Source organism: Botryllus schlosseri, chromosome 16, assembly GCF_051294905.1.
Source record: "Botryllus schlosseri isolate E-star chromosome 16, Bs_hap1, whole genome shotgun sequence".
Classification (NCBI taxonomy): domain Eukaryota; kingdom Metazoa; phylum Chordata; class Ascidiacea; order Stolidobranchia; family Styelidae; genus Botryllus; species Botryllus schlosseri.
Window position 1 is genome coordinate 6,346,856 of NC_137251.1, and position 24,783 is coordinate 6,371,638.

General features: G+C 41.7%; 2 protein-coding genes across 5 annotated transcripts; one reads left to right on the top strand and one right to left on the bottom strand.

Moving 5' to 3' along the window:
- Positions 1–195: 195 nt before the first annotated feature.
- Positions 196–1,423, bottom strand: LOC145458577 (small ribosomal subunit protein RACK1-like). The gene has a single exon (XM_080336987.1). The coding sequence runs from the start codon at positions 1,314–1,316 to the stop codon at positions 351–353; it is 966 nt and encodes a 321-aa protein (XP_080193113.1). The 5' UTR covers positions 1,317–1,423; the 3' UTR covers positions 196–350.
- A 4,984-nt stretch (positions 1,424–6,407) lies between these two features.
- On the top strand, positions 6,408–22,050 carry LOC145458676 (uncharacterized). 4 transcript variants are annotated; one of them, XM_080337122.1, is made up of 10 exons: positions 6,408–6,684; positions 7,009–7,131; positions 12,745–12,855; positions 16,742–16,840; positions 16,901–16,999; positions 17,564–17,761; positions 19,324–19,412; positions 19,665–19,773; positions 20,713–20,811; positions 21,817–22,050. In XM_080337122.1, the coding sequence occupies exons 3-10, from the start codon at positions 12,757–12,759 to the stop codon at positions 21,904–21,906; spliced, it is 882 nt and encodes a 293-aa protein (XP_080193248.1). In that variant the 5' UTR covers positions 6,408–6,684; positions 7,009–7,131; positions 12,745–12,756; the 3' UTR covers positions 21,907–22,050. The 4 variants fall into 4 exon arrangements, with proteins under 4 accessions (XP_080193248.1, XP_080193247.1, XP_080193246.1 ...); XM_080337121.1 differs by lacking the exon at positions 6,408–6,684 and having other exon boundaries at positions 6,833–7,131; XM_080337120.1 differs by lacking the exons at positions 6,408–6,684; positions 7,009–7,131 and adding an exon at positions 10,894–11,051.
- The last annotated feature ends 2,733 nt before the right edge of the window (positions 22,051–24,783 follow it).

Sequence of the window (24,783 nt, forward strand, 5' to 3'; positions counted from 1 at the left end):
TTGGATATTGGGTCAAGGTGGATACTGAAGTGGGAAACTGTACTTGTTTGGTCGCTTCTACATCATATCTATACTATTCGTTACATCTCATGTCTCGAGCAAATACAAGATATCAGCACCACCACTGATTATTAACCATCTTACCGGTAATCCCAGTCATTCAACATACGATCGCCAACAAAACAACCAACCACATCCGGCTTACGATTTATATTGTCAAATCATCACACTCTCAAGCCTTCAACACCACTCATGTCAAGCAAAAAAACGAGCAGCGACAAAAAGTAAACTGCGCTGAAATGAGACCAGACCTAATTATATCCAATGTTCGTAATAGCAGTAAAAGAGTTCTATAAACCGCCGGCGTGCGCTGGCACCGACACCTGCCAAACCCTTATCAAGTTATCTGCATATCCCGCAAATAGGGTTTGACCGTCGGAAGACCAGGCCAGGGAGAGGCACTCTGGAGGATCGGCCTTGCTGTTAGGCATGTTAATAAGCTCCGGCTTCAATTCATCGACAATCACTTTGCCTTCTAAATCCCAAATCTTCACACAAGGTCCGCAGGCAGCCGCGAGCCAGTATCGGTTGGGGGAGAAAGCCATCGCGTGAATTTCAGCTTCGCCGTTAAGCGTGTACAGATGTTTTCCTTCGTTCAAATCCCACAACATCGCTTGTCCGTCTTTGCCGCCTGAGGCACAGAGGGAGCCGTCGGGAGAGACGGTGACACTGTTACAGTAAGCAGTGTGTCCGTAGTGATTGGTCTTCAGCTTGCAGTTGGTTAGATTCCACACCTTCACCACTTTATCCCATCCGCAAGAAACGATCACCGGATTACCTGAGTTAGGAGAGAATCTCACGCAAGACACCCATTCCGTGTGGCCTTCGTCAGCGATGGTATATTTGCAGACTCCTAGCGTGTTCCACAACTTGATTGTACGATCGCGGGACGCGGAGACAATCTGCCTGTTATCAGACGAAAACGCAACCGAAAGAACGTCTTTCTTGTGTCCCTGGAATCTTCTTGTGCTTTCGCCCAAACTGAGGTCCCACAATCTCAACTCGCCGTCCCACGAACCGGATAACGCAAATTGACCATCTGAAGAGATTACGATGTCAGAGACAAAATGGGAGTGTCCGGTCATTCGTCTTTGCGGCACACCATATCTTCCCTCTTCTCTTGTCAGTTTCCACAGGATGATGCTGTTGTCTCGGGACGACGATAAAACCATATCCGGGTAAGCCGGCGTGGTCGCGATTTGTGTGACCCATCCATTGTGCCCTTTTAGGGTTCCGCGCAATGTCATTTGCTCCATGATTCCGGCAATTTCAGTTTGTCACTATCGAGATTTCACGAAACTTTTTGATCTGTAGGCCAAAATTCAGGGAGGAATCTGACAACAAATGGAATTTGTTACAGAAACTATAAGGAGCACAATGACCGAGTTATTAGAACTATCAGTTGAAATTCACATAGACTTTCTAGTCATAGCTTAGTCAAGGGAGGTCAACCCAGCTCTAGAATCACACACTAGGAAATGTAAGGATTGAAACACGGGACTGTGAATCAACTTGGCAACTGCAATGCACTGAGGTATAAACATTTACATAATTGTTCAATCGACTACGCTTGCTTGTTGCACACAACAGTTCAGGGTTGAGCCTGGTATTTTCATAATCTGACATTATGCCGCGCACCACTTATATCAGGGTTTTAGGTCGTTTATGAAATCAGTGTATCACTGCAGTTGGCTTGCCCTAATGCAGATAGACCACCTTGATATCGGACTCCACTGCTCGGGCATGATAAATACAAGTTGATTGTAACTATTTTGCTTGAATCTACTATTTATTTATTGAAATTCAAAGCGGAGCAGCAGAAAAATCAAAACATTGAAGGTGAATCACACAGTGCTCATAACGGGATAAATCTAATTTGTATATGTTGACTACCTCTCTTGCAGAACGGTTTATAATATTATAATGAACACGAATCATCAATCATCAGTGACCTAGCACGCTAGCAGCAATTACACATTTCGAATAGAATCTTTGGATATGGAACCTAATATGGACCGCAGTCTCTGGTAGAGCATATTTGACAGTTACATTTCGGATTCATCATCAAAATGACCAATTCTGTTCCTCAAATTTATTGTGAATAACAATTCCTGTTGACTTGGTCTTACGGTAGTTCAGTCTTCATTAGTTGCTATATTATATAAATTAAACCTACATTGCTACTCGGCTATCTTGTTTTTGTTATCAATGCCTCTATGAAATTCGTTAGAACTTGGCAGATAGCCAACCAGCCGGATTCTGGATCGAACGTATCAAACTAAAACAAGCAATCATGTAGTATGGTTACTATATCCATAGCAATTGATATTAAGTGATGGTTATCTTAACCACCCAGAAAATATTTTTAATCATTCATATCAGATCTAAATATAATCACATGCACGTGTCAAGCCGACGTCCACCCATGAGCGACAGTGATGGTAAGTCACATTGCGCAATAATAAAAACTACTACCAATATGACCTCGAAAATTACATATCACGCGCAATACATCATTAGACGATTTAAATTACGAAACAACAAACGTATTAGCCCACCGTTATCATGACACTTTGCCAAATTAACAACCCGCGATTCGAATCTCAACAGAATGAGAGTTGCCGTACCTCAACGAATTTCTCTGTCGCCGCTTTCCACGGCACGTCCACGTTGTCGCAAGAAACCACGAACACCGGTTTATGGCTCATTTCCGGATATCGAAATTTCTCTCCTTGCATGAGGTGTACGGTATTGGTTTATTAGCAATTTTATCAGTTCAATACACCACAAAACTGCGATACAATGAAAAGATAGGAAGGTGTCAAAACGACTTGTAGTAGTCTTTGAAATCAGACACCCACCTTGGCCTAGGCGAAGTACAGAAGAGGCATGCACACTAAACTTCAAAGCTGCGCCTGTGCCTGATGACTAAACCGTCATCCCTTCGGATTAGCCTCGAACATCACTCTGATTAATTTTTCCCGTAAAATAGCTTTACTACGTTATTTCATGATATTTTTGATCAAATTAAGACTATCTGTTGTCGGTTAGGCCATATATAGCACATTATTATAATTATAGCCATCTAGCACTGGCCACAACTAGGGTTAGCAATAATTACCATGCGTCCTCCTTTAGGAGGATTTGTCTCCTTCGAGGGGAAATCGAAAATATCCTCCGATGACGCCCAAATATCCCCTTTTTGACAATTCGTCCTCCTTTATAGCTTTGGTAGACAAAAAAGATCATTCCTATGCCGGAACTGATTTTGTGGAATAGTATCTCGCCGGCTAACCGACAGTCATCGAGCATGTCCACATAATTTCAATGGAATCAATACTATAGTTAGCTCTCTAGTTTACCGGACCACGACCTAACATTTCGATCTCGCCTTCCGAAACATGCCACCTTTTTGTCACCTGTTCCTTTTATAACATTAACATATTTTTACATCGCCTAGGCCTGGTGGGTGTCTGATTTCGAAGACTACTCCAAGTAGTTTCGACACCTTCCTGTCGTTCATTGTATCGCAGTCTCGTGGTGTATTGAAATGATGAAATTATTAGCATTAAATTGAATTCAATTGAAATTGAATTGGAAGTCAGGCGATTGTACGGGCACACCTACAAAACGACACAAATGACACGAAATCGGGAATCTGAACGTTCAAGCGGGCCTTTCGAGTCGTAAAAACCTTCCTTTTTCCTCAACAACGTTATTCCCTGTAAAGATTGTCAAATTACTCGTTTTCTCGTCTGATATTATAAATTTCGTGATTTGTAGAAATTGTCCTTTATCGAATCTCAAAGTATGCTAACCCCAGCTACAACGATCCAGGACTCGAATCCGAGTCAAGTACGAAAAATTGTCATGAGTCGAATATAGACGGTAGATATTCCCGAGTATCGAAATTATACGCAAGATGGTAGTAGGGGGTCACGTCATCGGAGTACTAATATAATATATAATTCTGACTCCAGAAAGACCGACTCGCGGTAGTATAGTCCTGAGCCTGACCGCTGTAGCCAAGGTATACCACTTATCTCGATAAAACTTTGGTAGGTTTGTCATTCGTTTTCGAAGACACTCCTTCCGCACCTATCTTTCCATTTCCCTATGACGGAAATCATGAATAGGTTAAATAACAACATGTAGGAATAAAGGAATTTGACATTGTGATATTACCATCACGTCTAAACTAATACCATGCACGCGGCAAATTATTTTTTACTGCAAGGATTGGGAATCGAGAGGTTGGATTGCGGCGCTTTAATATGCGACAGTTTGTATCGAATAATAGACGTCGTCAAGTTTAGTTGGGACAAATTGATTAGAAGTCACCAATAAGTGAAATATACGAACATATTTATGCTATGCTCTTGCTCAGGGTCGTCACTGCTACCATAAAATGACCCGATCTCGAGGTCATCTCATGAGGGCAAAAATATTTCGTAAATCGACATCAATTATTGAGTATCATTGGGAGGTATATTCGACTTGAAAACTTTCTCCGCGTTTCGCACGGTTTATTATCGCTAGTTGTCAATATGTCATGTACCAACCACCCTCACCCCAAGAAGAAAAATAAACATAATTTATAGAAATTGTCATTTCGTTCCGCCGGTAATTACCTCGCTACGACACGCCGTAAGACATATGAAGTTTCGGCCAACATGCGATCCGAGCAGTGTGACATCAAAAAGATCGACGGCCAGCAAACCTTAGTCGAAAATAATCGCCTCACGTTAGCCGAAGCCTTTGATATATATGTCCTTTGTCCATTGTCCATTGTCCAATTTTCCATTGTCCAAGTCCATATAGGCGCCTAAATGACCGGCGACGAATTGTCCTGTCCTTGCAATTCGAACAGCACAGTGTAAACGACACCCCCAGAGGAAAATTATGCACCCCGTGACGAAATGCCATTTTGGAATCGTGTGTGTCACGCGAAAGAAATCTGGTACGTTTCGGCTATATATCTTTTGACTATATAGCAGACAGGAGCATCACGAAATAACATCGCGCAACAAAGTAGTTAACCAATATAAACGGGCCAATGACAATGTCATGTTACTCTAAAAACGCTGCACACCAAATTTGGTCCAATTCTAACAAGTATAAGCCGCAGAGCCAATTAAAATTTTTATTTTATTTGGAAAAATTAAAAAAAAAAAATTTCAAAATTTTCTGTAGAACCAATGAAATTGTTGAGTTGTTTTCAAGAACGATGCAAAACAAATTTGACTCTACTAGATGGAATTGAGTCAAATTTGTTTTGCGTCGTTCTTGAAGACAACTCAACATTTCATGGGGTTTACAGAATTTTTTTTTTTTAATTTTCCCTAATAAATTAAAAATTTTAATTGGCTCTGCGGCGGTTTATACTTGTTCGAGTGGAACCAAATTTGGTGTACAGAGTTTTTTAGGGTAACCTGACAATATAATCAGAGAATGGCTGGAATCCAAAAAAGGTGATTTTTGAACAACCCTACTCTAAGGTCGTCGCCAGGGGATGAAATTTCCGACTTGGACACGGTGACGTCATATGTTTCCATTACGCCATATTGTTTTCGTGAGGTCAGGTGATTGTTGAACAAAGTATTCTCCCGAAATTGTCGAATGTTCCTCCCAAACTTTTGTTACGGCTACGACTCTACGCAGTGAATACGCACGCCGCAGAGTCGCACACATACATGATTTTAAAAAATACCTCAGAGGTAGGTTTACTCTTACTGAATCACTACTACCGTTAGACCCAATACAGGTGATCTACAAGCGATGCGTTTATTTGGCTTTGAGATTGGGTCCGTGCTTTAACGGTCAACAATTCGGAAGTCGAGGAGACGTACTAACTAGAGCCCGACCGATTATCGGTTCGCCAACAATATCGAGTCGATATCACACTTTGAAAGAATAATCGGTATCGGCCATTGGAATTGAAAAAGTATCGGCCATTTTCGTGACGTCACAACATGGCCGTAGGAATTAGAAAACTATAATCCTTGACCGCTAGACTGGGAATATTGCAGTATTTCACTTCCAAGGTGTCCAACTGCAGCCTTTCTAATTTATTTCATGTCCGAGTATGACAAACTCTAAACTCTTAAGTTTTGAAAATGCGCCTTTTCAGATAGATTCCACCTTATTTGAAGATCGGCTAAATATATCGGTGTTATCAGTGAAGGTGTTAGATATCGGTTTTATCGGTATCGGCCCAAAAATCCAATATCGGTCGGGCTCTATTACTAACATCACGGTACAGTCCAAGATAAGCCTGTCTTCTGAAACGAGGATGACGCCAAACAGGCCATCGTCTAACCAGCACGGCGATTACTTCTCACGCAGCTAATTTCAATGGGCGGAAAGCGCTTCGTTAATATATGTCTGCTGAGAGGTAGGCACTCAGCGATCGGAAACGCTCGTTTAATAGCTTCGTGGGCTGGATAACAATTGGAGGCAAGCTTTATTCTACAACCCATATGGCCATTTATTTGAGGCCAATCGCATCAAGACTTGATTAGATAGACGGCCAGCAGGGTAAAACGGAGACTGATTTTATCCAATCCTGAAGCCTCGTCGTCTCGACGATTTGCATGTGTTTTGAGCCGCCGGCTGCAGTGGAAGGTAATAGTCCATACGTAGGATTGTAGATGTAGGTATACAACTGTAGTATGACAGTATACAGGCTGCACGCTGAGCTAGCTTATTGCGTGTTTCTGATGCTGTTCTTGTGAGTGACGGAACATTCGTACAAATGGCTACTGCTATGTGTCTGTGAATGACATCTCTAGGGAAAACGCGTGGGTAATATCAATCGTGGTTGTGTGCTCCTGGCTCGCACACTGATATCGGTATGAGCTTCGACAGCTAGCTGGATTTGGCGATTGAGAAATAAGAATAACGATCGCAAACGGAAATGTCGGGAATGACTTTGCGAATATCTGACAGAACCGTGGCAAGTGGAGATTCTATGCGACTGAATCGAGGGCGAAGAGTTTTAACGCTACCCGGATACTCAGGACACGATTTACTGATTGATCCGTCGACTCCGTCGAGGCTCTGCACGAAGAGGTTGGTACCGCGATTTATATTATGCAGCATCAATTATATGATTCTCGTGTTTACGAGCATGAAGGCGTATTTTCCCACTACGGCTGCAGTTCCCATGCTTCCGTTCTATGACGTGACTCACAAAACCTAGTGAAGCTTTAAGGCTTTGCGTATTCGACCTGCAATTATATATTCCTTTTCTCGTATAAACTGGTGAATAGGTATTCGTTAGTGGTCATTCTGTGCGCGCTGTCGAAGTCGCCTGCGTGATGACGGTGGTCCAATGGTCTCGATTGTACAATAAACTACATGAAGTACTCCCATAAGGAATCGGATACTGTAAATCTTTCTGGTTTAGCTTCGAGCGATTCGGACCAGACTTGGACAACTAGATAATTCTAGTTGTCTAATTACACTAAATTAGAGCGAAATGCCAGTAATCTAATTCTAATCTAATTTGGAAAAGCTGAAAATTTTCTAGTTGTCCAAGTATATGCTCGGATAACTAGATAATTCTAGTTTCTAATTTCACTAAATTAGAGCGAAATGCCGGTAATCTAATTCTAATCTAATTTGAAAAAGCTGAAAATTTTCTAGTTGTCCAAGTCTGATTCGGACGTTTACCAACCCAAACCTCACGCCCCGGCGGCCGTTGAAAATGTAGCCGAAGAACCTTCGAAATTCCAGCAATATTAAATGACCTAATATCATGATGATATATCACCACTACGTGTAATTGCTGACATGTATTGGACATTAATTCTTCGAATTGTTGGGCTATGTCACGAAGATACGATGCTTGTTGGACAAATGGACAATGGACATGAACGTGGTTGACGATGCCGCGATCTAGTTGTTTTCTTGTTGTTTATTCACTAGAAACGCGCACACTATGGGAAGATGCTTCAACATAAATTTCAGTCTGTACTTATGACCTGCAGAATACAGAACGCGAACGATAAGCATAAATGACTAATCGACTATATATGTCGAGCCTGTGGTATATCTGGAATAGTGAATATTCGTGGTTTTTAAACTGGCGGAGGAACCGGTAATATCAGGATTAGGCAATTCAATTGTAATGTTGCCAATCTTGTGGCCTAATGATCGGCAAATTATTGCTGGTACCACGTATTCGGACGCATTTGTTGGGCATGTGTTCACAATTCGAACCAGTTGTCATTGCGAAGGCTTTTGAGCCACGTGACTACCCACGTCACGTACCAACGTGTGACGACTGGGAATAAATAGGGAATATGCAATGCTGTAGAAATTGTACTGGATTATAGAAACATGTAGTGATTGAAAAGGCAGGTCCTTCATACGTACGTATGAAGTGAAAACCGAAATGTTTGGGAGGTGCTGTGAAATTACGAGATGTATTCCCGTAAAAGTGTGGCTATTGCAAAATCGCGTAGGTCAGGGCCGGCCAACCCGTCGCCAGTTGACCATATGTGGCCGGCGAGAAGGTTTTGAGTGGCCCGCGAGGGAATTTTTGAAATTAGTAATATTACCAAAATGGATTGCCCAGATTGTGAACTTGCAACGCCAACCAAAAATTTGATTAGTCTGGCGCAACACTGGGGATGTGACGACTAAAATATAAGTTCCAACGCATTGGCAGATCCATGGGCCAGTCAAATTTTGGTAGATCTTCGTACATTACAATAAAGCAGAATATTCTGCGGTAGACTTATTCAAAGTAAAAATCTTCTTCACGCTTCACGCAATATGTTGTAACTCGATTTCTTGCTTTTAATATTGTTACCCCCTCCTGAAAATGAAAGAACGCCTAATGTACCAAATCAAGTCTGATTATGATCGCAATCACGAGAGAAAGTGTCGTTCAACATGCGACCTTGCGTTTGCGCTCGCAGAAAGACCGTCGACGATGAAACATAGGCATAAAATGATTGACGCATGTTGGCCGAAGCTTTCGATATCGATGTCCAGGCGCCAAATTGTCCGGTTCTTTCAAACTGAGCTCAGCAATATACAGCAGACTCGCAATATACTCAAGTAGCAATAATATTGACCTATAAACTTTGAAAAATGTTCGCGCTTGGCGCGGCTAGTGGCCCGCACGTTGGTTCGTCAATGAAATGTGGCCCTGTGGCCGAAAAGGTTGGCCACCCCTGGCTTAGGTGGTTACGCGCGTTAATTCATCACTTGAATTATATTCCATGAGCTCGTGATCCGGTGGCTATGTTACTCGGTAGTTACGACCGTGTTTCACTAATGATAGTATACAAGTCTTGCTGCTAAAATGACAATCCTAAAAATTGTACTAAACGAGTAATCCAATATTTCTTGGAAAAAGGCTATAAGCAGTACTGGTAGCGAAATACAGAACCGCCTCAGTAGGATACGATTCTCGAAAGGTTACTAGAGTACTACGAAGAAGTAGAATAGATTCTTTACAGGCGTGAAACGACCGTGTCACGTGTTGCTGTGCGGCGTCACAACGACTGCATGTCAGTCTCTGCGATGGCCGATGAATGACATAATAATGTTTTTTGGAAGGCAACAGGTCGTCAGTTTGGAACGTCACGGCATATTACCTCATGTCTGAGGCGCATGACTGGCCGGAACCTCGTAAATAAACACCATATCCGTGTTTTTCGTAATGTCCACCGTAGCACCGTAATTCTGATACCATTCTTGTACGTAATTTAACGCATACATTGTTTATGGTGTGCAGGGGTTCCCAATCCAGGGACGCATTGGGGTCCGTTATAAAGTCAAGAGGGTGCACTCTAAATTCACAAAATTAGATTACAATGTTGAATTAGTTCATCGTACATGAAGGGTAGATCTAAAATTATTAAATCTCCGTTGATGTATATTTTCATATATTGTATCGAATATTCGTTATTTTTATTTTGTAAAATGTACATTTGAAGGTCTTTTCCCGGAGGTTCTATAATGGGACATGATATTTTTCCCCATAGCGGTTATTACTTTCAAGGTTTGTTGGTATTTGTAAGTATATAGACTGGATTGTATATACGTTCTATGTAATGTAGGCTATCCATGGTACAATTAAGCCCATAATTTTGCAAAATAGTTGGTTAGGGAAGTGTCTTAAATTAGTCGGGCCGTAAACATATATTGTTCTGGAGAAGGGACCCGTGACTACGTAGTTTGGAAGCACTGGTTTATTGAGTATGTGGCCACAACACGAATTAATATGCTCGCATTTGTACACCAAAACGCCTGTTAATTCTAATTGAATTATTGTGTCTGTGTCTATCATGTATCTGTCATTGGACCTTTACGCTCCGTCTTATTTACTACAGCTATACTTCATGAATGTGCGGACTGTCAAACGTGTTGAATATAACTATCATCTAAATACATTTCTTAGAAATATCTTCTCATTTCCGCTTCAACTCAATATGCGTCATAGGCTTCCCATTTGTAGATGTTTATTCAGATTGACCATTGGCACGGGCGTGGTTGTTTTGAAGATGATTCTTAAGCATGCGTCATCTATAAACCTCGACCTCCGTTTCTCACTAGCACTGTTCAATATCAACATCCAGCACGAGTTGTCATTATATAACAAGAGGACTGATGTCTGCTTACATTGTAGCATGCGTTGAAAAGTTCTCGTGAACTACCTTCACAAAATCAATTCATCACCGTTCCCATTCATAAATCTACAGCGACATTTCACACCAGGGAAAGTCCTGACCACGACAACGTGTGATGGCTCGCAGTCAATTTGATATGATCAATACTTCGACGTAAAATGTTTTTGGAAGGTCGGCTCTGTTGGCCGCCGTTAACAAAAAATTCGTCGTCAGGTGTGAATTATGGTCAGTCCCGAGTGTCCGTTCAGAAACAGCAGGTGACGCCAACTGTCGGTGATGTATCGCGACTGTATTTTATGGGCAGACAATAAGAGCATGGACGATGCTGAAATGGCGGAGATGGAGGTGATGAAAATGAATGTGAACGGCTGTTTTTCGTAGTCGTTTTCTGCGACCAAGTCGTAGTTTAGTTAGTTTGCTCGCTATGCCGATAGTAGTTGTTGTTTCGGTATCTGTGTAAATTGTACGAGCGATCGAGTGCTGCCCTATCGATTTGGGACGAATAACACCGCTTTTTGGCAAGGCAACAACCTAGCAAATAAATGCAAACATAGCCGTATGCAAATTACGCAGAATGCACGTGAGGCAGTTCATCTTGGATTTAGGGCTTGGTGTTTTGTCATCGTGTTTTGCCATAATATTCCGACGCACATTCCGTCCCGTTGCTACAGTTACGCACAGCCGTATTTTATACAGACCCGTAAAAGCGGATACGACTAGCATCCAAGTAATGATAGGCCTGCGTTTTGCCACAATCCACGCGCCGATTTTTGCGACAATGGCATGGAACATCGCCAGAGAGGCTCCGCTCCGCCGCATGTCGCACGCCAGCACCAGCATACTATCACTTCATCCATCGCCGATTGCGCTTGTGAGATAGGTTGAGAGGCGCTCATCGTGCGTTAATTTGCCTTCGCGTTCGTTTGCTTACTGAATCTTTCCACACAGCTTCAAAACGCCGATTGAGATAGCGAATGACGAGACGCACATACCAGCTGTCGCGTTTCCACAGGCATAAAGTATTTATGGGCTTTGAATTGAATCAGAGTATCTCCTCTCCAGCCTATGCATAACAAATACGAAAACAGAAAATGTCAATTTCCAATTTCTTGAGAATTTAAATGAGAATCTATATGGCTGACTGCTGCGAGCGCGAATCGCGATGAGACCATATTGGCGAGTCCCATATTAGATCGCGGGTTGAATCGGTAGGCTTCGCGTGGATACTGGGTAAAGATTTGAGGTGCGAGCTCAGTCGGATTGTGGTGAAAGTGTACTTCTTATTATGGTGCTGAGGGAATGGTATAGACGTGGTCAAAGTGATTGGTATTGCTACTTGCATAGACGTAAAAGTAGTGCCGTACATTTGCACTCAGCCGACTCATGAACATTTGAACAATTAGGAAGTAGCAGTTGCTATTTCTAACATATCTCAGAACTACTTGAGAGTAGGAGGAGATAGTGAGAGGCTTGAAAGTAATCTGAATAGTTTCCAACACGTGATTTGGTCTAGGCGCCCTTTACTTCTAGTGGCAAGATTTGTATGTGCAATGTGCAGTTGTGCATTGTGCATTTCCGTGGCTAACATGCTCTTGCCTTAAATACGAGACGATGCGATACGATACGATGAAACATGCTGGTGCTCGTGCTCGGTTAACTTGACAATTACACTCGCGTAAATGTAGTTTGCCTCAAGTATTGTCTTAACACATTCACTCGAGTAAGGTTTAGTGTGAGAAGGCAAAGCCGGATTGAGTACTCCGAAAAAGTAGTCTCGCCTCCGGAGGCATAGAAACGGAGGTTCAATCCCCCATAAGTTTGGTTTATCACCCTATGGGGGGACTGACGAAGTGCTGTTACGGTCCTGAATTTATGTATATATCCCGTGACATTTTTTATTGCCTTTATCACCATTGATCCACATATTCTTACCATTTGATCGTACATACTCAGATTTGAGGCATAAGATCCGCATGCGTGGGACCGAACCTTTTCTAGTGATATGGTCATGTCTTGAATCAGTATTCGTTTTTTCCAGGCGTTGGAGGCCATGGCGGCGTTACTCCAGGCATCCGCCTACAGCGGTAACGCTGACAATATCCGGGAAATATTAGAAAGAGGCACCGTCGGTCCGGATGCCGCCGATTCGGTAAGTGGGCACATCGCTAGCTCCCACATACTTTTCATGCTCATCAGATTTCACGCTTATTTCTAATCGTAGAGTTATTGATGACTTATGACCACTGACCAGTGACCAGTGACCAATGACCATTGACCAGTGATCACCCACTAGTTTGCTACTCATTTTTTGTGCTGAAGGCTTCAAGTATTCTTATCATATTTGCATTGTGTCGCAAACCCAATCTTGCGCTGTTTTGAAGGGATGGAAATATTAAGGAATGAATGAATGAAATATCCAGCTGGCATAGGCGCTGGACGCAGGAATACTGGGTATGCCGCGTATGCCTAGAGAATTTTTTTGGGTATGCGGCACACCCACGATTCCGTTAGGCACCCACGTTCCGTTAGGCATGTAACTGTTCAAAGTATCTGGTGAACTGTGCGATTTTGAAATAAGCAATGCATTTCGTTTACAATCCGCTTGCGTGAGCAAATTAGCGACAAATTGATCGAACACCGGTAATTAAAAGACGAGAGACATGTAGTGCGGTTGTCATTTCATTCTGGTCATTTGTCATCTCTTGCTGTGTCGAAATACGATATCTGACGCGCCGGCCGGAACTATCGCATCTGCTGCGATAGTGATGTCATACTGGCTCAAGGCAGGACGCGGACTGAATTGATTAAAATTCATACTGGATATGAACGGCCACAAGATATCAAAAGTTCTGACTCATCTGAAATCTGTGTCATTACAGAACAGATTCCAGAACATAGTCGGGCATTTCTGAAAATACTTCATGTTATTTAAATTTGTGAACATAGTTATAGTCGTCGCCGACGTTGCGTATTCGTTGGCTATCGAACAGGGATATCCCTGGTTATCGAGGCGGAGTGATAGAAATCTCCTGGTTGTCGGTGCGCGTATTGGCGAATATGTTGTGTATTCACGGGAGCTCGCTAATCAACAGCATAGTCGGACTCGCTAGTAATCTTATCGTAGCGTGTGATCTGTGATGTGGAGCATTTTTATATATATCGTATGCAGCACCGTGACTGCCGCACCCCAAACCCCCCAATTGGGGGGGGGGCCGAGCTCGAAGGGGGCCCAAAATTATTTCGTGAATTAGCATAAATCATGGAGTATTTTTTGAAAATTTATGCAATTTTTGCAAAATTTTTTCGCGCCGCGCGTGAATTCAAGATGCCATTCATCTTTATTATTGGGTATTGGGCCATTACCGCGCCACGAGCCACCAAGACATACAATCAAGTTTTAAGCCATATAACATGAGACTCCAAGAAGTGTGCCAGAACGATCGGCAGCGAGAAAACCTTTGCCGAAAAGGACTATGCCGTTATGCTGACCGAAGACTTCGTTATATATACAAAATACATATAGGTTTAATTGTCCATAGGCGCCTGAATGACTGGCAGCGAATGTTTCCGTCTTGGCAATCTGAACCTCACAAGACAAATACCATCCCGCTGAGAAAAAATTTACGCCAATGAAGAAATACCAATTTGAAATCGTGTGCGTCTTTCAGTTTAGTACGTTCATGCGATTCTATATTTTTTGATTTAGCAGACTGGAAGTCACGAAATAACATCATATATGTAACGAAGTCATATCAACGGGTCCGCCCGCCCGAGGATGTTTAATTATTATTTACGGGCCCTCCCGTCTTCAAGACACTTCACTCAGCTCTACCGGTAAATCTAATTACGTGAGTAGAGAGGACAAGAAAGTGATAGCAATATATATGCAATTGTCGATCTGATTGACCGATTTTATCAGAAATTACCGAAAATTTTCGCGCTTCGCGCTGGCTCACTATACGGTACAGCTAATTGCGTGACAAACGCGAACAACGTGATTGGGGGGGGGGTCGTTTTATCATCCTATGGGAGCCCAAGACCCAAGTTTTTGGGTTCCCTGATGAGGTGCTGCTTCGTTCCTGCCAACGGGTATACGCCCGAAGATGTTTAATTATTATTGAGTGCTCCTACCTTTTCGAACACATGTCACTCAGCTCTACCGGCAAATATGATTACGTGAGCAGAGAGAAGATAAAAGTTGATAACAATATGTATGCAATTCCCGATCATACTGACCGATTCAATCTCCAATTCTAGAAATTTTTCGCGCTTCGTGCGCTTAGGCGACAAAAGCTTGCTCACTAAACAACTCCCCAATGTAGATGATAAGTAGCGATAAACAGGGTATAGTCTGAGGGGGGTCTGGGGGGCGAAGCCCCTCAGAAGTTAGGTTTATCACACTATGGGGGGCCCAATACCAACGTTTTGGGGGGGGGGGCTGACGAAGTGCTGTTACGGCCCTGATCGTATGTGCGAGTCCGTCGACAAAGCTGATTCGACTCATATATTTTCAGAGGTGGTCAAAGTAATGAAGAAAGCTACTCAAGTAGTGGTAGAAGTAGCGACGAAAAAATATACACAAGTACGAGTAGAAGTACTTCTTCAATAAGCAACATAAAACTAATTGAAGTAGAAGTAGAATTGATTGACTTTAAATCTACTCAAGTAAGTAAGTAGTTTTGAAAAAAGTCTTAATTCGTTCGCATGGACTGTCAAATGCTGCGAATTGAGCTATGCGGAAGGTTCAGAGAGCTTGATTCGTATTGATACATACCAGGAGGTATCAATTTTCGACAGAATAAGCATTCTTCCGCATCATAGGATGCAAATTATAGTATTGATATGAAAATGCGATACTTACCCTATGTTTACTAGAAGACCCCGTTTTCGAGAATATCATGGCATGGTGCCCTACCCCATATGATATGGCCCCAAGTTTAGGCGAAGAACAATACGTAGAAGTTGTATCGGATATGGTTTCATGACTTTGCGCGATTAGTATACGTAACAAATATTGTGGATCGTAAAAGTTATATTTAGTGTGGCTTTATTTACGGAAAATAGAGGCATTACTACACTTGCTTTTATGTTGCAACGTGTATGTTCTGCAGACTAAAGAACTGAAAGTAATTAGAACTGAAAGTATGATACTCGCAATTGAAAGTGAAATACCACTTCTAAAAAGCGGAAAATATATTTCATGTCTTTTGTCCATAAAGCTTCAAAGGTGATCTGCTAAAACAGGTGTAACGTACAAAAAAACTGGATTTTCCAGATTAGCAAGACACGTAATGGGCTGCTAGATTACGATATGATAGGTAATTGCTAGATTGCAAAACGGCAGTTTTAAACGTTATGGTGAGCCATAATTACTTTCATGAAATATTTGATATGGTATGAATATTAAATGTTGGTACTCCTTAAAAAATCTTTCGTATTGGGGAATTAAACTACTTCTACTTGACAAACTGAAAATAGCGAAAAGAAAGTAAGTAGATCGCAAAATATTACGAAGTAGAAGTAGAGAAAATCAGATCTAATTGAGTAAGTACCAGAAGTAGAGGAAAACTACTTGAGTACTTCGAAAAAGTAGAAGTACTTCGTTACTGACCACCTCTGTATATTTTCGGCATGAGTGTATTATGCACAGACTTAACCCTAATAAATTGATGCTACCTTGGTAGATTTGAAATCAAGGTAAACTTACTCCCGTCTGCGATTGGCTACTCGACTGCCATGTACAAGAGACTAGGTAATTGTTGATATTGAACGCTTGAGAGTAATTAGTAATTATTTGGCATTTACACCGTTCATTTATCAATTCTGCCGCAAAGTAGTGCCGCCATCGATCCCGCATACGGAAATTAGCGTCTGGCGCCTTTGGGGAAGCTGGTTCATACAGAGGTGGTCACAGTTGCCGTCGGTGGTAGTTGAGCAAAGTTACTTCGTTAATTTCTACTCCAATGCAAGTAGAAGTAGCAATTTCCAAGTAAGAAAAAAGTAACTGCAGATGCTGATACTGTTCTTCGTTACAGGAGCTGACGACGCCACTCATGCTGGCGAGCTTGGCGGGACATATAGAGTGCGTGAAGATTTTAGTTGAATTCGGGGCATACATAAACTCGAAGCGATCGGTACGGCTCGCGTTGTCAATTAGCTCTTGGTTCGAGAGTTATAAATTTTTATTTTCTCAGAGCGGATCATGCGCTTTATTTCTTGCCGCCCAAACTGGGCATCTCGAAATTGTCAAGTTTTTATCTGAAGTCGGGGCATTGATTGACTCCCAGTGTAGGGTAAGTTCGCTTTCTTTGTCAACGTTGGTAGTATTGTGTGGTCATGTTGACCTTGCCTGCCATGTTTTGTGTGGGCAACGACGGTGAGCAATGAGCATGGGTATAAAGTCGTTTACGCAAGAAACGGATGTGATCGACTGTCGATGCGATCGTTAGTGGATCATCCTATCCACCATTCTCGGTCTTATCGTGTAAGGAGTTTCGACAGCTTATCAGTGATACGCGTTCTTGTTGATCGTTTTAGGCTGCGTGCCCTCCATATTTCCCGGGCCTGAACCGGTTTATGTACTTTCCCTGTGTTTCTTGCAGAATTGAAGTTGCTATGGGACATTGAAATTGATTAAATCAATTTACAAATTTTCGTTTCCAATGGTGTACTACCAGAGTTGGTACGGCGGTTCCAGAACGCGCTTGTGTGCGAGTGCCAGTGCCAATATCATCGCTCCTGATATCTTTGCATATAGTATAGGCCTAGTGATTGTTACCAGCATCCGCATATTCAACATTGATTAGTGAAATCGAAATTGTTTTTCGGTTTAAATCCCGTGTATTTCTGTGTAACAGACTGGAGCGACCGCGTTGTTCATCGCTTCCCAGAACGGTTATTTAGAAATCGTGAAATATCTATCATCAAAAGGCTCCAGCTGTCGTCTCGGCCTGCGAGATAAGACGACGCCGATATTCGTCGCTGCTCAAAACGGCCATGACGCGATTATAAGGCACCTTGCGTGTTGCGGAGCCGACGTAAACGCTCGCAGACAGGTATTGATATTTGATATCATATCGACTAAGCATCAGAGTGGGATATCTAGAAAATTTTCAGCTTTTCCGAATGAAACTATATAATTAGAATTCGAGCTACCCTATTTTTTCCAAATTAGATAACAATTAGATTTAGTGAGTTCGCGAAAACTTGTAATTTGGATCATGTTTAGTTCGTATCAACTGGGAACACCAAGCGTGGCTGTGGCGAGATAGCGTAGTGGTATAATCCACGCCTGTAACACCAATGGGTTGAAGGTTCTAGTCCGACCGAGGTCGACTCTCTACCTAAGTGTCGGAGGTTTATCTAGGCTCCTCCTCGTCATCTCAACCGTGTGACCGGTGTCTTATTAAAAGCCTAGACGTGGGCCGTGCTACCAGTCGGCAGCTACGAAATAACAATGAAGTAAAATTGGCTTGGTGTAAATGACCATAGTAGTCGACAAAACACCACGAATACCACAAACAAACCAAGTGTGGCTCGTTTCGCACTATACGGTTCTCCTGTAGTATTTTTAGGAAGACCAGAAGTTGGATTAGATTTTAAATTAGAGCATAAAGAACATTTTCCAAATCCAAGACTAGAATTAGAATGAAAGCAAGAAACAATTCACATTAGAATTCAGATTAGAATTCGATTACCGGCATTTCGCTCCAATTAGTTAATTATTTAGTTGTCCAAGGCTAACGCACGGGTACTGTCGGTCTGATTCAGGATGAGTAGCCCATTTGGTTGATTTCTATGGATCTCTCAGACAAATCCTGCTAATGAAGATGACAGCTGTGATTGAATTTTCCTAATATGTATAGCACCATACCGTGGGCTGTTGGTTCATAACCAAATCATTGTACAACTCGAACGAAAAAGATTTACTATCTGCGTGGAGGACTGCTAATTTATGTAGGGTTGTTCAAAAATAACTTTTATTTCCGTGTTCCATCCATTCACTGATTAAATTGTCAGGTTACCCTAAAAACGCTTCACACCAAATTTGGTTCAATTTTAACAAGTATAGGCCGTCGAAGAGCCAATCAATTTCTCTGTCAACCCCATGAAATTGCTGAGTTGTCTTCAAAAACGACGTGAAACAAGTTTGACTCAATTCCAACTAGTAGAAGCGGAGATATTTGAGTTTTTCGTTAATTCTCGTATTATCGTTGATTGGTGGATAATCCGAGAATTATGAACGAAAAACTCAAATAACTCCGCTTCTACTAGTTGTAATTGAGTCAAAAATTTAGATTGGATCTTCGGCGGCTTATACTTGTTAGAATTGAACCAAATTTGGTGTACAGCGTTTTTTAGGGTAACCTGACAATTTAATCAGTGAATCGCCGGAATCCGGGAAAAAGTTATTTTTGAACAGCCCTAACTTGCAGTGGCATAGATTTTCCACGCGAGCTGATACAGTATCGAAGTGTGGAGTATCAGCCGGCATACGTTAAGCGAAACTGATAAATCGAAAACTCGTTAGGGTTAGGATTGACCAATCGCTCTTCATCACATGATGCTCAGTTTGACAATGTCCCATTTGTATCATCAATCTCATTTCGCGTTGCAGGATGGCTCATCTCCATTATGGATGGCGTGTCAAATGGGTCATTTCAGTGCGGTTCAAGCCTTGTTAGATCTCGGTGCTGACGTTGACAGGTATGTGCTACATATTGTACAGATATTGGTGAATGCGTAATTGTAAAAGATCCTTCGAGACACCGAACTATATGCCTTACAGCTTACTATACGCATGTGATTAAAATCTAGTAAATGACCTGCATATTCCCTAGGCTTGTAGTATCTCCCTCGGGTGTAGTGTGCTGTACCGTTCCCATGACGTAAGCTGTATGTTTTGTAATGTAATTGGAAGGCCAGGCCAACGTAACGAGTGCGTACTTATGTTTGCAGTCAAAGGCTTATTGACGGCGTAACACCTATTTTTAAAGCGGCCAGTAAGGGCTTCAAGCATATCGTTGATCTCTTGTTAAAGAAGAAGCCAGATTTGGGTGTCCAACAAGTAAGCGATATGTGCGTTGTGCACTTCTTAGTAACATAAATACTGATCCGTATAACTAAGCCGAAATATTACCGGTATATAGTCAATGATATCAGGCAACTGTCAGTCAAAATAGTCATTTTTGGTACACAAGTAGAAGATGTAGATCTCAACACAATTACAAGTAAAAGTATAGATTTTGAAGACCATCAAAACTACTTTGACAGAAGTAGAAAAAGATGATATGAAAAATAGTTGAGTAGTTCGAAACGTAGATTTGATCAAGCAGAAAAACGGATTAGATCTTCACGGCGGTGACGGTACAAATTCATGCGTCTTTTGAAAATATATTCAGCAGTTGCGGTCATACAGGGACGATTTCGCCCGGTGATAATTTCGCGAATAAACGCGACGGAAACGTATCATGAAACTGCTTTCTTACTTCACATAAGACAACGTCTAAAAAGTTGTAAGTTTAACCTGTATAAGTAGACGTGGAATTAGTTCAAAACATGAGCTTCAGTAAGCAGTGCGAGGAGGCAAAACATACTTGAATATATACTCCGAAAAACTAGAAGTTTAAATGTACGCTGTACCTAAAACATGTAACAATTTCAGTAAGTAGGCCTAATGCATAAGGCAAAACTACTTGACTTGGAAAAGTATCATGTCTATGCGTTACCACGCTTATATGATATGACTGAGCATTTTTTTGATACTTAAATGTTATATATTTTCCTGAATGTGTAATCATGCATGCTGTTCGATGCTCCTCGCAAATTGCACGACCGTTTAAATGGGGCTTCGTTTACCTTCCTTTCGCGCATCTGATAATGATTTTATGGCCGTTTCGATGTGAATAGACTCGGCAGGAAAAGGCGTAGGTTATACTATACCTGTATAGTATAGTATAGTGTTTCTCGTGATATACAATTGTTATGCAGCACCCTTTTTTCGCAGAGTGGATATTCACCGTTACACACCGCCGCTTATTTCGGACATTTCGGTATAGTGCAAGCTTTGTTAGAGAGTGGCGCGAATCCTAATTTACTGGACAAGGTTTGATCATGTATTTTATTGCTGTGACTTATCGTAGGATTGAACGTTGGATTTTAAGTAAATCTAAGATACGCTGGGAGATGGCTCGTATAGGCTGGTAATCGGTAACCAGCAATGAACACGCCGTGCAATTATTTACCTCTTCGCTGGTAAAGTGAGGTGTGCCTACACACGAAACAGTCTTCGTAGCACGAACTGAAGATATGGTGCCAAGATAATAGAACGATAGTTGAAATATTTTGTTGAGTAGTATGAATTTTCAGAAAGTAGCTGATATATCTCCTGATCGCAAAAGCGATCTGACTTGAGTCTGTGCTGGCTTCATAATCTGCAGAAATTCCTCAAGCTAACTGATACAGTCATTAACCATCGCTAGTGTTGCATTTAGAACAAAATCAATTTAAAAGAAATATGTTCAAAACAAGGCCTTGGTTTAAAACATGTTTTTTTTCAGCCATGACGTCTCGAATATTCAATTGTGACGTCGTTTGTTTGTTTTGGGGTATTCATGGTGTTTGTCGACTACTATGGTCATTTACACCAGGCCGATATTCTTCTTATTTTCCGTAACTGCCGACTTATAGCACGGGCCACCTCTAGGCTTTTTGTAAGATACCGCTGACGCGGACTCGAACCCGCACCCATTGGTGTTGCAGCCGCGGATTATACCACTGCGCTATCTCGCCACCCTTTTGTGACGTCGTATTGATTGACAATTGAAAATATGGGGTAATTATTGCTCCTTTGACGAAATGGGCTTCCAACTCCTGTCATATACGGACCAAAACATCTTTAACCAGGACTGCATCGTCATGCAGCATTTTTACGGTCGGCGTTCATTATCATGAGAACATTCATTCCTTACTAATGATCTATATCTACGTACTATAGCTGTTGAACCGACTATTTCGATGGTTCCAACCATCCCATATCGTATACGTCGGCTAAAGTGTTTTAAACAGCCATTTGTTATAAATGCAACCCTAACAATCTCGTGCCTTTCAGGACGGCCTGACCGCTGCCCAACTATCTGCGCGACGGGGGTTCGATTCTATCTCAAGACTGCTAGCAATACGACAGGGCCCCGCCTATTGATGCCTGTATCTGGTCTATTTTTTATGAATGTTTATGTTCATGTTCTTGTTCGCTTCGGGTTTAACTGCTTTCCTTGCCTCAGTTTCTCTTGTCTTCATTGATACCTCTGCATTAATTATTATAAATAAACTTTGATCGAAAGTGTTTTCATCTCTTATGACCGGGACGGGCCTAGCAGTAGGCTATTATCGTGGGGAACATAATAATCTGGTACCACGTATTAATAAAGTTGCCGTTCGCGAATATAGTTATGCCAATGGTAAAAGTAGGTGTTAATTGGATAACAGGTTTGCTGAATGTGTACATTCACGATAGTAAATTCTTTCTTTGGTTAGCATTTTTGACGATGAGATATGTGCTGTTGAGAGAGAGAGAGAGAGAGAGTCTTTATTTTCATCGAACCAAAATACATAACAAACGGCAGTGATGGTGGTACAGAAAATATGCGTGCACAGTATTCGGTATTAGATAAGAATGATCGATAAGACCGTGAAGGTCATCTAGTCTGATCACACCAGCATCAAATAGGTACACTTGACTCAGAACAGTCTGGCTGTAAAAAAATGTTTACTTAAGAAAGGAAAATAGAAAAAAAATTAAACAATGGTAGCAAATGCTGAATGAATGAATGAGAAATCTGCCCATATGCATAACGAGGCAGGATCTTACCCTTCCATTGTCCATCAAGTCACTATAAAACAGTTTTTCTCGAACTTTGCCGGTCGCGTGTTTCGTACTGCACTGTTTGGAAGTTAACCTAGCTCCTTAGTATCTTACTTTGCTCAAACGCGCCGGAACTCATAGGTTATTATCGATAACACCAATGAATAACACGAATTTGATAATACTAAGTTTAATTTGCTGAAATATTAATTCAACACGAATTTAATATGAGATGCTACTGTATCTGCTGTACAAGCTCGCCTAACGAATTTAATATGAGATTCTACTGTATCTTCTGTAACTAGTAACCATAACTAGTAAGCATGAGTGTATCTATTCTATATACTTGTTTCTAATCTCCTAGGTTCCGGCTTGACATGAAGATCGTAATGATCATATCGCCGGCACCCGTCTATACCGTTATAGAGCCAGTTACACACTATTATTACTGTGTATGGGTTGCTGTTATTACTGTTTTTTTTTGTTGTTGTTTTGTTATGAGTATTCTGTTTATTCCCGTTGACGAAGAAATAAATCTCTCTCTCTCTCTCTTTCTGTAGCTCGCCTAACCTAGGTACAACTACTCACAACGCATATCGGATATAATGCCTTGCCTCAATTACAATGTCCCGACACTCCGGGTTAATGGCCATTAAGACCGAGAATCCTTCCTTCCTCACACACACACATGCCAGGACTCGGTGCTGAGATTTGGAATATTCTTTTCTGCGTGGTTCCAAGAAATGGAGACGTTTCAGTAGGCAGGGCTTCACGGCCGCGTTAGAGAGCATTTTCACTGAAACAACGCCACGACAAACAGTATCCTCCGTATAGCTGATGTAGCCTATGCTTGATTATGTCAGTTTCATTCAAGTGATCCTGTCTACTACTGATGAATTATAGTCTGTTAGCTATGGTTATCGTAGGTCCTCCCTTTAGGAGGATTTGTCCTCCTCTCTCAGGTTTTTGAAATATGTCCACCGAGGACGCCTAAATGTTCTCCTTTTTCACAATTCGTCAGCTGTTACAGCTAAGATAATGGTCAGATTCGAGTGTAAATGGGCATATAAATGACGCTATAGGACATTCGTAGTTCCATCGAGAGGGACGACCTTTTTTTTTAATCAACACCACTAATTTTAAGTAAAAAGTGTGTAAACCGGAAGTCGAACAAAAGTGATGACCCCTTATTTAGTCAAACTCACCAAATTTTACAGCAAAAATAGCGAATTTGGCTGTTTTCAGTATTGATGAACTAACTTCTCTGATTTGGTAGAAGTGTCCTCCTTTCCCGATTCCAAATTATGGTACAAGTCCCCGGCGTCTTCAATTTTCGAAATCATGACCTTCATCACCTCTCATGGTAAATCTGATGACTTTGTGCCGAGAGAGAGAGGATAAAAACTAATAGTAGGCCTAATATATTGAAGTAGGCCTACCAATATATTTCGCGAAATTCCATCATAATAACATTAAAATAGTTTCGCGCTGTGCGCGGTTAGCGCAAGAAATGTGTGGTAGACCGATGGAAATGAATAGATTTAGTAATCCCGGACTTTCTTCGACACGTAAAAAGTAGCCTATGTCTGTTTGTGAATCTCTGTATAATAGTGATGAAATGGCCGTATCAGAAGCTGTGTTGAAAACTCCAAATAAAGTTTTTTTTTTCGATTCGACTCCGGAATGACTCGCCCCACTCATTATGCGTTGGTGCTCACCTTTTTTAGTGGCGTCCGAATCCATATATCTACGTACATGTATAACATCTGATTTTAGGTTGTTTCTGTACGATCGCTGGGCTGTTAAAGCGCGAAAAAGAACGACATTTGGGCTGCCTCGGGGACATTTTAAGATTTATGAAAAAAGGAGAACATAATATGGGGGCTCAAGACCAACGTTTGGTGGCTGCTTGACGAATTGCCCGATTATGGATAGGGGGTGCGAGAAATTTTAGTGAAAGCTCAACCGTACGGGCGCCTATGCAGAGCGATCATGATGCAGAGCGATGGTTCAAGCGCACTGTACGTGTTCATAGAAAATTAAAACGTTACGTTGTAATGGCTGATTCGGTAAGTTCGTTGTGCTGCTTTGCGACACATGACCTGTGGACATGTGGAAAGTGGTAAGTGGCATTTGAAACAGGTAAGTTACTGACAAGAAGGCTTGCGAGTTGCGACATCTAGCGATGTCCAGCACCAGTTTAGTGACTTTGCT

Coding starts and splice junctions, on each gene's coding strand:
- LOC145458676 (XM_080337120.1), top strand. CDS start 10,983: ATGTATCGCGACTGTATTTTATGGGCAGACAATAAGAGCATGGACGAT. Junction 11,052..12,744: donor CTGAAATGGCGGAGATGGAG/GTGATGAAAATG, acceptor CGTTTTTTCCAG/GCGTTGGAGGCCATGGCGGC. Junction 19,774..20,712: donor CAGATTTGGGTGTCCAACAA/GTAAGCGATATG, acceptor CTTTTTTCGCAG/AGTGGATATTCACCGTTACA.
- LOC145458577 (XM_080336987.1), bottom strand. CDS start 1,316: ATGGAGCAAATGACATTGCGCGGAACCCTAAAAGGGCACAATGGATGG.